At 52.6% G+C, this 12,342-nt stretch overlaps 3 protein-coding genes across 3 annotated transcripts; all 3 read right to left on the reverse strand.

The window, feature by feature from the left end:
• Nucleotides 1-857: 857 nt before the first annotated feature.
• Nucleotides 858-5,984, reverse strand: NMD5 (Nonsense-mediated mRNA decay protein 5). The gene is made up of 10 exons (XM_062875360.1): nucleotides 5,320-5,984; nucleotides 5,026-5,215; nucleotides 4,464-4,930; nucleotides 4,194-4,403; nucleotides 2,964-4,173; nucleotides 2,280-2,914; nucleotides 2,172-2,214; nucleotides 1,948-2,138; nucleotides 1,763-1,886; nucleotides 858-1,701 (listed from the first exon to the last, which is right to left on the reverse strand). Exons 1-10 carry the CDS (start codon nucleotides 5,407-5,409, stop codon nucleotides 1,535-1,537), a joined length of 3,327 nt encoding a protein of 1,108 aa, XP_062738610.1. The 5' UTR covers nucleotides 5,410-5,984; the 3' UTR covers nucleotides 858-1,534.
• Nucleotides 5,985-8,359: 2,375 nt separating this feature from the next.
• QC761_0023400 (uncharacterized protein) lies at nucleotides 8,360-8,795 on the reverse strand (the record flags this gene model as incomplete). Its single annotated transcript, XM_062872086.1, has 2 exons — nucleotides 8,360-8,467; nucleotides 8,577-8,795. The coding sequence occupies 2 exons, from the start codon at nucleotides 8,793-8,795 to the stop codon at nucleotides 8,360-8,362; spliced, it is 327 nt and encodes a 108-aa protein (XP_062738611.1).
• A 1,556-nt stretch (nucleotides 8,796-10,351) lies between these two features.
• QC761_120780 (uncharacterized protein) lies at nucleotides 10,352-12,114 on the reverse strand (the record flags this gene model as incomplete). Its single annotated transcript, XM_062875361.1, has 5 exons — nucleotides 11,653-12,114; nucleotides 11,499-11,558; nucleotides 11,332-11,419; nucleotides 10,678-11,271; nucleotides 10,352-10,620 (listed from the first exon to the last, which is right to left on the reverse strand). Exons 1-5 carry the CDS (start codon nucleotides 11,827-11,829, stop codon nucleotides 10,352-10,354), a joined length of 1,188 nt encoding a protein of 395 aa, XP_062738612.1. The 5' UTR covers nucleotides 11,830-12,114.
• Between the last annotated feature and the right edge of the window lie 228 nt (nucleotides 12,115-12,342).

Below are 12,342 nucleotides of genomic sequence, written 5' to 3' on the forward strand. Positions count from 1 at the left end.
TGCAACCACCGTGTCACAAAGCTTCCTTCCCTCTATCATCCAAACTCCTCCATCATCAACCAGCTCTTCAACCTCTCCCATCACCCCCTCCAGACCTGTTTCTCCTTTACCCAATGGGGCCGTTTCTCTTGCACTTGACCACTTTACTCAAGTAACACTCTAGACAACACATAGTTTAGAATACTGACCCTGTTGGCCATCACACTCCCTCCTCGTCTTGACACGCATCTCCTGCATTCACTACCAACAAGACCTACTCCCCCTGATATTCTCGACATCAAGGTGCTCGAGACATCGAGGTGTGCGAGACATCAAGTGATGATCTCGACTTGGCTCTGCATCATCCCGAAACGGTACACACCCTCCCTCTTGATGCCCCTTCTGCCCAAACCACCACTCCTCGATCCCCTCCTAGTACCCTCAACAACAAAGCCGTCCCTCACACGATCCCCCCTCGCCGACACTGTACACCCCACCCCGCGACACAATCCCTTCTTTTCAGCCTCCCGCCTCATGAGTGCGTCCCCTTCCCCCCCCTTCGTTGCACAGTGCCTTTTCCCCCCCACAACTATACTCCCCTCCCTTTCTCCTCGCAGAGACAGACCCCCATTCTAGACCCAGAACCCACACATCACCACCCCCCAAAAACAAAAAAAACACCTACGCACCAAAACCACACACCCAGAACGACGTCCAAAATCCAACACTCCAAAATGTCCGACAGAAAATGGGCCCGAGGTCTACATACTAACCTAGCAAGCCCTCCGCAGTGGCTTGCTAAGCTGGATGTTCTGACATCCTACTTTAGTTATTTTGGAGGACTTGTGCTGTATTCAGCTTTTGCCCTTGGAAGACCTGTGACGCAAGTTGGAGTGCAGCATAGCCGGCCAGAAAGAAATCAATCAACAGGGACCATTTGATTCAGTTATTTTTTGACTTTGTATTCAGCTGCCTTGGCATCAATGTGTTGTGGGAGCCTAGTCTATTCTTCTGCTCATAAATCTTCTTTTAACCCCTTGGCCGTGTCGCTTTTCACTCCTGAATCTGTTCGCTGGAAGGGGAATTGTGTTGTTGTTGTTGTTGTTGTTGTTGTTGTTGTGGGTGGGGGAAGGGGAAGGGGAATAAGAATGGGGAAATGGGTGAAGAGAGAAGGGGTGCTGGGGCAAGTAACAATAAAAATAACAACAATGCTCCTATCACCAGAAGCCAACCGAAGCCTCACCCCTATAAAACGTCTATCCCCAAGGCGCCTTATAATAAATGCCTCTGCTATACGCAACGCAGCGCAGCGTGTTTCACCCTGTTGAACTGCGAGCCCATATACGCTAGATCGCCGGCCCGAGCATCCATACCGCCGCGACACAAGATTGCGACGATCATTTATCGGCGGTGAAGCTGCCTATAGCTTTCGTCACCTTCTGCAGCCCCATGCGGTGATGGAGCTGGAAAGTGTGACCCGATAATCCTTGACCACTCAGCAAACAACTCGTCGGAAAATGCGGTCCCGAAGTGGCGGCAGTACAGAGAGTGGTTCCTAGCTTGTACCATTCATGCCAGCACCCTGGGCCGCGAGGGCAGCCTGTTGGTGTTGGGCAGCCTGCGCTTCGGCTTGTGCGCACACATGGGTGATCACTGCTTGCTCCTCGGGCGAGAGTTGTGAAGTAAGCGAGGCGTAGAATTGGGGCTGTTCTTGTTGAAGTCCTGTGGAGAATTAGAAATTAGCGGTTGCCCTCGCAATCTTTAACGGATTGTCGAAACTTACTGTGGAGAGAAACATGGAACGACATGTATGGGTCGATCTTGTCCAGAGGATTCTCCAGAAGTACGCTGTCTTCGCCCAGGTCATCATCGGAGACCTCACCCTCGGCGGACTGCAACTTTTGTGCCTGGAATGATCTCGTTAGTACGGTACATCTGGATCAAAACTTTGCGAAGGCATTGCCTCACCTCCTCATTCAGGAAGTCAAGGTACGCAGTACTCTCGTCCTTGCTTTCACTGTGTTCACCCTCAGCTGCGTCGCCTTCCTCCCACTGAGCACCATCATCGTCCCAGTCCTCATCCTCGTCATAGTACGCTGAGCTGTCGAGTTGGAAGTCATCCCTGAGAGCTTCTTCGCGATCTGCCTCATCGTCAGTAACTGCAAGCTACATTCATCGCCTGTTCTACTTACTCTTCATAGCTGCCGGAAGGGTGCTAAAGAGGGTCGTGATTCCCTAGAGGTCCGTTAATATCCAAATCATCCACAATTCAATCACCGGGCCCATCAAGAGTAACTTACCTTGAGAAGCCTAGGCCAGCCTACCGCGACGCTTGCCGGGATTTGTTCATTGGGAATAGTAATGAGTTGAACAATAGCCATGATGCAGAGCCTCTTGTCATGCACGCGGGTGAACGATTCCATACTGCCGAACCACAGGCTGAAGAACTTGTTGGTCCAGCCCTGTGTCTCCAAGATGTGGAGAGCCAGGAGGGGGTTGTAGTAGATGGCGTTAATGACCATCTCCATGAGGTGGATCTTGTACGACTTGATCGTGACTTCCTGTCCGCTCAAAACGTTCATAGCGATATTGATGAAGCCGTGAACGCACTCGTCGATATGGCCACGGAGGCTGAGCATCATGGCTTCGGCGAGCTTGCAGGCGCAAATGCGGTCAACACCTCCAACCCTGTTCTCCATGAACATGTCCGACACCATCGAGAACAAAGCCTGGACGTATTCGGGCTTGTGGATAAGCTGAGGGGCACCGAACTGCACAAAGTTGTCCAGGGCAGGGAGCATGTCCTCGAGGTACAGCTCAGCACCGGACTTAAAGGTGGCATGGACAAGCTCAAATGCCTGCCACATGATGGGGGAGATCTGCTTAGCCGCGAACGTGCAGCTATCGATGATCTCGAACACTTCGTTGTACAGATCTGTCACATGTTAGCCCCGCTCCACACACCAACCGCCCATCAAACATACCGTAAAGCTTGTTCCGCAGGGTGATCTCAATCACAGGCATGAGCACCCCCTCGATGTGAAGCAAGACATCCGGCGAGCTTTCCAGTGTAAGGATGAGTGTGCCGATGGTCTGCAGCACTCCCAAAGCGGTGATGCTCTTGTCGTCTAGGTAGTCCCCATATTCGTTGTCGAGATCATCCCGTTGCTGATTGTTTTCCAACAACTCGCGCACGATGCGCAAGTATGTGTCACGCAGCTGCTCACTAAGCGCCACAGCGAAAGGAGTCAGCTCGGCAGCGAAAACCTCCACGAAATCTTCCATGACATTAGCCAGAGCGTCGATATCAGCCTCATTAGCCAGCTTGAGGAGCTGTTGCATGATTGTTGGGATGCTTGACTGCATGCTGGTTCTGATAATGTCATGTCTGATCAGGGGCTGCAGAGCCAGAGCTGCAGTCACACGGACTGGCAACTTGGGATCCGCCATGCAGTCCAGAATGTGACGATACACAGTCAGGAGATTGTTTTGCTCCTTGAAGTTCAGCTGCTCAAACTTCTCCACAGTGTCGCAGGCACGCGCACGCAGGTACCCTTGTTCGTTGCTGAAATCAGGGAAGACGAAGCGGACGAGGAAATATTCCACCTGGTCGGCAATGGGTGACTTCTTGCCCAGAATGACCGGAGCCAAAGTACCAATCATGCGGAGAGCACCCTCCTTGGCGATATGATTCTTCTTGTCCGGTTCAGACGCCTCGTATTGGGTGACCACCTCATTGATAAACTTGAGAATTTCGAACGTCTGCTTTCTCCGCGCCTTTGTCAAGGTGACCAAGAAATTGGTAGCAGAAACATCAGGGGCCGAAACCTCCTCGTAGAAGTTGAGCTTGCGGTGCAAGTATTCCTCGGGCTCTTCTTCGAATTTCTCAAGATCGTCCTCGGAGAGGCAGAGAACAGGAAAGATAAAGTGAGTGACCAAGGTGGTAAGGTGAGTTTTGAGATGCGCCCACATCTCCTTGGGTCGAATGCACTCGTCCAGGAACACAATGGTGTACGAAAGGCAGGGTCTGCTGAGCCAGGTGGTTTTGGCAACCCATTTCTCAATCTCTTGCAGGTAGTGGTTGAAAATCGTCGGCGCAACCTGGGCTGTGAAGTCCTTCGCAAATCTCTTCTGGTCGTCGCTGGCATTGTCCATGAGAGAATTGGGATTACCGTGTCTACGAGACACCGTCAGCTACAAGCAAAGCAGCATACTTGACCCAGCACCGATTCGTACCTGATATACAAGCGGTTCAGATTGAAATACGCCCACTTCTTCGCCTTCCACCAGTGGTGACGCTCGCGTTCGAGGGGGTCTTCGTGCTGCATAGCAGTCGCGGGGATCGGCTTGGAAACAGTCTCCAGGAAGATGGTGCACCACGCAAGGTTAACCTCGTTCTGGCGGAGGAAATCCGAAAGCTCAAGCTGCGGATGTCAGGTCAGTATCTGCTCAGCACTCTTGAAGTTTACATCCTGGAAACATACCCAGGTGGCATGCTTGTAACATTTGAGGGCGATATGTAGCATTTCGCCAGCCTCGTCGCTCTCCTGCTTCACCAGCTCTTGGCAGACGACCAAAAGTCTTGGGAAGCTGGCCTCGACAATCTTGTCAAAGGGGGCCCTCGTCTCACCCTCTGCTGACTTGAATCTGTAGGTCCGGCAGATGGCAAGCAGGCATTGCAGACCAGCCATTACGGAGGCGGGGGTATTTGTGTTCAGTAGTTGAATCGTGTAGTCCATAAAGTTTGGCCATGACTGAGGAAAATCGAAGTGGAGGATTCGCTGGAGGACTGGCACAAGCTGCTGCCTCACCTTGGCCTGAGAGCGGGCGAGCACAGGCAGTAGCCTCTCGCGGAAGCGCACCTTCGCATCCTCGGGTATTACTGAGTTGGTCGTGATGTGGTCTGAACGCTCCCATGCGCGGTTCACCCGGTTTTTAAGATAGATAGCAGCTGAGAAGGTGTAAGCAATCGTGTTCACGGATGAATGAATATATATGGCTCGAGATAAGCAACGGAAAAAGGTTCGGTTTGGGGGCATGTCGTACTTGGGAGCTGCAGGGTGACGTTCTGCTCGGAAGACACGAGGTCGAGGAGGATGTCTGTAAAGTTGGGCTGATCTTCGGCCTGCACACCAACAAGGGAACGGTCAGCAAACAGCCACACGTGTGGGCGCAAGACCGGGGCAGGGGAGGCGGCATTGTTGTTGTTGTTGTCATCTGGTGCGATGGGTATGGGCTGGGGAAGAAGGGCATTCAGGGCACTCAGGTCGACACCCGGGGGGTCGAGGGTGGATGGCGGCGGAGGCGGTGGTGGTGGTCCCCATGGTGATAACAACATACCTGCTTCAGTTGGAGCTCAGCCCGCCTTCGCACATCAGCGTCGGCATCGAGAGTAGCGACGATGAACGATCTGATTGCGGTGGCGTCCATGTTGGGCAGCGTGAGGGATGTCCTATCGCATCAACAGCCCGTCCAGGGACAACAGCTATGGGTGTGGCGGGCAGAAAAGGCAGAAAAATGACACGGGTGGAAAGCCGAGATGGATGTCGAAGTCGAGGGCCAAGCTTAAAAAAATTTGGGCCAAAATCTGGGTTGCAACAGAGGTCGGCAAAGACCCCGAAATGGCGGGGCTAGAAGTTAAGAGGGTTCACGCTGTGTAGCCACAGGCGCTTGTCACTGTCAGAACAGCCCGTCGTTCACCTGCAACCTTGGTCCGTGCCTCTCAGCCTGCTCTGTCGGGTACCTGAGATGAACGAACAAGAGGACCCTCGACTCGGGAGGTTGCTGAAGACGGGAAGGAAAAGAAATGCTGAAACAAACAAGGCCTTTTACTGCTGTCTGTCTGTCTGTCTCAAGGATCCTGTTGGTGAGCAGAGCTCCAGTTCCCGTTTCAGAGCGGTTAAGGTTCCTCAGACTGGGATTTGCAAAGGACGGGTGAGCTATTCTATTTTGATTTGGTGCGCTGCACCAACAAATACCAACCCTCTATCAGACGCCACTGCCACAGTTCATCTAAACCGACACAGGCCTACTAAGAAGGACAGAGACAGAAGGGGGGGGGGCTATTCTCCCCCCGATGAGCCGGACAGTACCTCTTGGCATTCTGATAAGAAGATATCCAACCCCGCTATTTTGGACTTTTGTCATCCAAATACATATATGCCCATCTCTGTTGCCCCTTCATTATTGCTCTTCACTGCTCCTCACAGCAGACAGACATCCCTCCTGTGGTCTATCCCGGCATTCCACTTTTCATTCCACTTGGTCCTGGCAGTCTCTCCTCAACCTCAATGTCCAACGCCTGCCAGAGGATTGCCAAGAAAGGGCAACGCAACGGAGGGGACCCCATGTCCGCAAAGGCGGTGAAGCCCTCAAATCGATAAACCAGTGCCCGCCAATCAGGGGCATCATCGTTCAACCCCTCCTTGCCCCTCCATCCAAGCCAAGGCACATGACCCACTTCCTTCTTTTCCCCTCTATTCCCCGCCATTTGCTTCTCCTGAAGTGGAGTTTGCCCAGGGCACAACTACACAGTATATAGAAAAGAAATATTCAAATTTACATCAACAGATTTATGAAGCTGGCTTGTGCCGGAACGGAATACGGGGTAAATCAAACTGCCCACAGTTGGTCTGCTCAAAAGCACAGCAACAATCCATGTTTCAAGATAGCCTCGCAAACAAAACCCCCATCCACCGAGGCTCGCCAGAAGTTCCGGCTCCCGTTAGACATTGACTGTCCCTGAGGAACCAGCACTTGTCTTTTGCCCGGCTTTCCTACCTTTGCGTCACTGAACCCCGTTATGAGGCCTCGCAGGTGTCTCCATCTGAATTGACGCCCAACCCCCCAACCACACCACCTAATATGTACTTAGCCGTCATGGCTGGTACAGTAGCGTCCCTGGCGTGATCACCAGACTGAGGGCTCTCGGCTGTCAATATCGTGATTTGGACTGACAGATCGGATTCGGGTTCAGCAGAAGAAGCTGCCATACTCCAGCCATCTATCTGCCCAACCCAAGCCTCAAACCTTTTCCTTCCTTGCGCAAACCTCCCTATCCATCCCAAGTAACCGACAAGAATAGCTTCCCACGGACGAACCCCCCCTTCCCCCCCCCAAAGATCCAGAAATGCCAACGGTCACGGTGGAGAAAAGCACACACACGCCCGAGGTGGAGCAAAGAAAACCAAAAGGCTCTGGTACCTTTGATAGTGTACTTTCTCGGTGACCCCAACAAGAATGTGCATCATCCGACATGTAAAAAGGGGGGGCGCAGGAACAAACTCCATACAGGAAAGGGTCGTCCAAAGTCTTCTTCCAAAGTGGAAATCAGGTACATGCATGCATATGACAGACAGGTCCCAGCCTCACCTCACTCTTCCGCACCAGGCGGGCCGTGATCATCACCACATTGTTGTTCAACCACCACACCACCCTCGAGGCCTTGATGACTGACAGCAGCAATATATATGTCATCACGTGCTTCAAAACTCCATCAGCAATTTTTTTTTTTGGCTGTTTCACATAAAGAAATAAACTCCCAACCTTGAGACTTCCAAAACACCCTCTTTACCCTCATCAGAATCTCGCCCCTTCCCCCCCCCCCCACCCTCCCACGGATAACCATGTCTCAAGCGATGAAAACGTCTCGTGAAAAAATCCACTGGTAATCACCAAACCCAACCCTCTTATCAGATCCAACACCGTAGACACCTCACTCATCTTCAGACATCTTGCCCATCTCCACATAACCCTCTCCTGTAAGAGAAGCATGCTTCTCGCAAAGACATGTCTAAAGACCCACTTGACGACATCCATACACAACGCTAAAGTCTGATCATCGTGTGCAAATCTATGGGATGCATCATGAGCCATGCAGCAGCAAGAAGCCGGTTTATGAATGGCCCCTTATTTACTCTTTGAGCTCAGGTATCAACAACCATTCCGAACAGATACTAAGCACCACGCTATGACATTTCGGGATCAATCTTTGTGTGATGAGTGTATAATACAATGAATGCGCAACGATCACGCCACTGATCGAACTAACATTGACAAACATCGCCACATTGATCAAAATAACATAAACCAAAAGTACCTCAAATCCCACTGTATTCATCAACTCCATCCCCAAAGAGCCAAAAGCATCATGAACATCCAAAAAAAGATGCCAACCAACAAGCTGGGTATGCGCAGACTAACGTGAAAGAAAGAAACAAGACAAAATCAGACACCCGCCCAGAACTCATGACATACAGCATAAGCAAAACAAAACAAAACTGACAACCACCCACCCAATCTTGTAACCTATTCTTTTCTGCTTTCTTCAACAGCCCACTTCTCCAAGACTGACCACCATGCGCAAAACAGAGACACCATGCTATACCAAATACATGCGATGCCCAAAGCTAAACATGCTATGACCGACAGATAAAGGCGTCAATAACTCTTGAGCAGTGAAAGATAACAAGCGGCTTAGAGATGATGGCTATGAGAAAGGTATCCACACACTACAAGACGGTTAGACATGCTCTCAACAACCTCGAGGATGAACGAAGCCGAGGGGGGGATGGAAGACAAGGGGTGGAATAACTGACAGTAACATGACACAGAACATCAATCCGTGCAAGTCCGGTCAAGTAAAGAATGGTCCAAATGGTAGTCCATGGCATGTCCAATGATAGTCCTTGGGTCCATGGCAAATCCAGCTGAGAAAGTTGAATCCAACGACAAATGTGAAGAAATAGGTCGAAAATCGCTGACAAAATGATGCAGCAGAGGGGAAAGTCAAACAAATCCGACGAGCAGGGAAACATTCGTCTGTAACCTGAAGGAGTGTCGAGCCCTATCGGTGTTGGTCAAGTTCAGGTCCAAGTTGAGTGGTCCAAAACGTGCTGTCCAAGGCAAGACTGATGTCAATCCATGACTTTCCATCCGAAGTCCCACTGGTGTGTTGGTAACGTTGATATTCCAAGGCTGACGGTTGCTGATATGACCCGTGTAGAAAAGAGAAGGATCCGGATGAGAAAGAAGTCCAATGGCTCAACCTTACCACGATGTTGTTCATTGATGTCTTTGACAGTGAGGGTAGCCTCAGCTTCAGATCCAGAACGATGATGTTGTGTGAGCTCCGTGCTCTCAGAACCCGGATGGGCCTGGCAATCCAGTGTCAGAACACCTCATGGTCAAAAGAGCGTCCGAGGGAGAAAAATGGTTGTGTTGTCAGGTATCCATATGTGGGGTCGAAGAGGTCCTCAATCCATGGCTTGTGTAAGATCCAACGGGAGAAGAGAGTCGCCAAGAGAGAAAGTGAAATCCAGCAGGGTCCAGAAAGATGTGAAGGCTCCATAGTTCTTCAGCGGTGTCCAGAATCATCAAACATCTGCGCTGTGTTAGTTGACTCAAACGCAAAAGCTCAGTTCGCTCGCCCGAGGCGGAGACGGTGGGTGGAAAATGGTGTAGCTCATTGTGCTCCGAGGGAATTCATCAGATATATACACTCTTTCAAGCGTTCACTCACCTCGCTGTCCGGCCGTAGCCGTTGTCTCTGGTTGTTGATGTCAGAGGCGGATGCGCGGTTGAGAAACCGGGATGTCAGCAAGGCGACTCACTCCTGGGCGTGCAAAAAGAGTTCACAGCCAGAGGCAAAATGCAACAAAGGAAGAAGCAGTCCTGACAGCCGATCCGGACAGCGAGGGAGGAAGTATCTACAACCGTTGTAAAGATGTCCTCAAGCTCATCATCGTTCTTTTTCCCTAGGCAGCAAATTTGTCTCTCCTATATGGTATCAAAATCGTCTCGTCTCTTGCCCCTCTCTGTCGAAAAAGAAAAAAAGTAAATAAAATGATGAAAAGACCAAAAAAAAACATCACACGGCGGGGCTGCCACCCGCCGCTGTTTGTTGTCCGGAAGTTGCCAAGGGTCCAAAGGTTGCCGGCTGGCAGAAGATGATCCAGTTGGGGCGAAGATGCTTTTGACATGTCGAAAAGATCCAGAATAGTGGCCAGCGGAACAAGTAGTCGAAAGACCCGCATCGAGGGCATGTCGTCCTATCATGATCCAAAAAAGGGTTGACAGAGATGCAACTTGCAGCTCCGGAGGTTTGTGGAAACCTCTGATCCAGGGTCTATCCGTGGGGGCCTTGTGTCAAAAAGGCAGGTTGCAAAGGCAGCCGAGTCCAGAAGCGTAAAGAAAGTAAGAAAACAAACAGTGAGCTAGTCCCAGCCCAAGATATTAGCAGGCATTAACATAATAGCGGTTCAATCAGACGCTCCGGACTCGACATGCCGAGGACGTTTCGGGGCGGACAGTTTTGTGTGGCGACTAACGCGGGCATTTGCGTGGGGAGCGAAACCTGCGGTTCGACCCGTGATTAGCGACGGTGATGCCTGTTCCGGTCTCCGTGCCTGTCATCGCGTTCGGTCTCGGAACGGCGAGCTCTGTGCTCTCGATGATCACGCTCTCGGTCTCTCGGTTCTGAATCGCGGTCGCGTCTGCCACTGGACGGTCCGGCACTCGTGGGTGTCGAGCTGGTTGGAGGAATGGTGGTGTTGGGAAGTACCGGGCTGTTGTGATCCTCATATGGCGGCTGGTCCGGGGCGGCCGGGTAGCCTTGCCGTTGCGCTGTACCTGCAGGGGAACCTAAATCATCAGACGAAGCCTCGGGTGGGTTTGTGATTGTTGTTGTACTATACGCACCGCGGCCATAAAGAGGGTCGGCTGGGAAGGCCTGGCTGGCCGGAATCCCAGCAGGAGGCGGGTAGCCATATGGGTCTGCTTCCGAGCCAAACGGAGGACCTGATGTTGGCGTGCTGAAAGCCCTCGAAGGGGGGGCGGATGAAGGGGCCAATGGCATAGCCGGCATCCTCGGTGCATTGGCATATCCAGGGGCAGTCTGGTAGTTGGATCCGTGGATGAAGGCAGCATCCTGGGCGAATTGTCCTTGGATCGGCGGAGGAGGAACCATCCCGGCGTATCTGTCACCTCCCTGAGGTCCGGGGGAATACTGAGTTGGCGGAACATTGGGCGGATATCCTCCGTAGGGCTGAGTTTGATACTGGGGAGCGGCAGCGGGATGAACCTGTGGTGGGTAAGCACCCTGGGGGTATCCGGCAGGAGGGGGAGGTCCGGGGTACGGCTGGCCACCGTAGCCCGGGTTCTTGGGCGGCGGAGGAGCCGGCTGGTAGTCAATATCCATGGCAGTGGCGCCGTACGAGGCTTCGTACTCCTGTTCCCGTTGGCGGTTCTTCCACGCGCTGTAGTCAGATTGCCCGCGGGTCTGCTCGCGAGCGCCTATGGGCGAGTTAGAACTCCTCACATAAACGCCGTTCGAATGGCTGGAGTGTGTTGTACCTCCAGCGCCGCCGCCCGAAGACCTGGACGCTGCGCGCCGTTCCTGCTCCCACCGAGCGGAGTCGGCCTTGAGATCGTGAATCATGGCCTGCCAAGAAGAGAGAAATTTAGCCCCGTGCTCGTCATCCACGACTGCCGTCGTCGAGCATCGAACAAGGGCCACTCACCGACGTCAAATTTCGGTATGCCGTGATGAAATAACCTTGGGTGACACGTCCATCTGGGGACTAAAAACACAAACAAAACAAGCCTTGGTGAGCAAAACTGCACATCCCAGCCTTCCCGAGGAGGCATTGCGGGGGAGGAAGAAGCAGGGCATACCTCGTAGGTGCCAGGGCGCACCAACGCATCGTTTCCCAGGTATCTGCAGATGTCTGATGTGATAACCTCGCGATCGATGCCATCACGGGGCACAAAGTATTCGTTTTGACGCTGGGCTGCTGGCGGGACTGGTGGCTGGCCGCCGCCGGGTCCTCTGTTGCTTGGTCTCCCCGCCATTGTGGAAAGTTTGGTGCGTGCGCGCGTCTAATGGTTGCTGCGAAGCAGAGTTGAATCCCCCGCCCCAAGAGAACCTAATTCAAGCTGACGACGATTGAATGATCGAGAAACCAGGTGTGTCGGAGTGGTGCTGGAGCGGAACTGCGGCAATGGGGATTCCGGGCGTCGCGGCAAGGCAGCAGAAAAAGAAGCCAGAATAGGAGAATGAGAGAACGAGAGAGGGCCAGAGGGTGGGAAAAGGCGGGCGGTCGTGGAAGAAATGGACAGTGGACAGGAAGGGTGGCAGTGGATGGAAGGCACCCGGCGCTTGGGGTTGGGTTGTCAGAGTGGGTCTCGCAGCGGCGACGGTGACTGGCAGCCTGCAACGGCAGTGGGTTTTCTCCAGCCAAGTACCCCAATGCGCCCCCGTCTCTTTGCCTCCGTTGGGCTGTTAGCTGGCTGCCAGACAAGGCTCAAACGGCAGCACCCAGTTGGCTGGAAAGACACCGGTCTGAACGGACACGCAGCGAGAAT

The sequence above is a fragment of the Podospora bellae-mahoneyi genome, assembly GCF_035222275.1.
Source record: "Podospora bellae-mahoneyi strain CBS 112042 chromosome 1 map unlocalized CBS112042p_1, whole genome shotgun sequence".
NCBI lineage: Eukaryota > Fungi > Ascomycota > Sordariomycetes > Sordariales > Podosporaceae > Podospora > Podospora bellae-mahoneyi.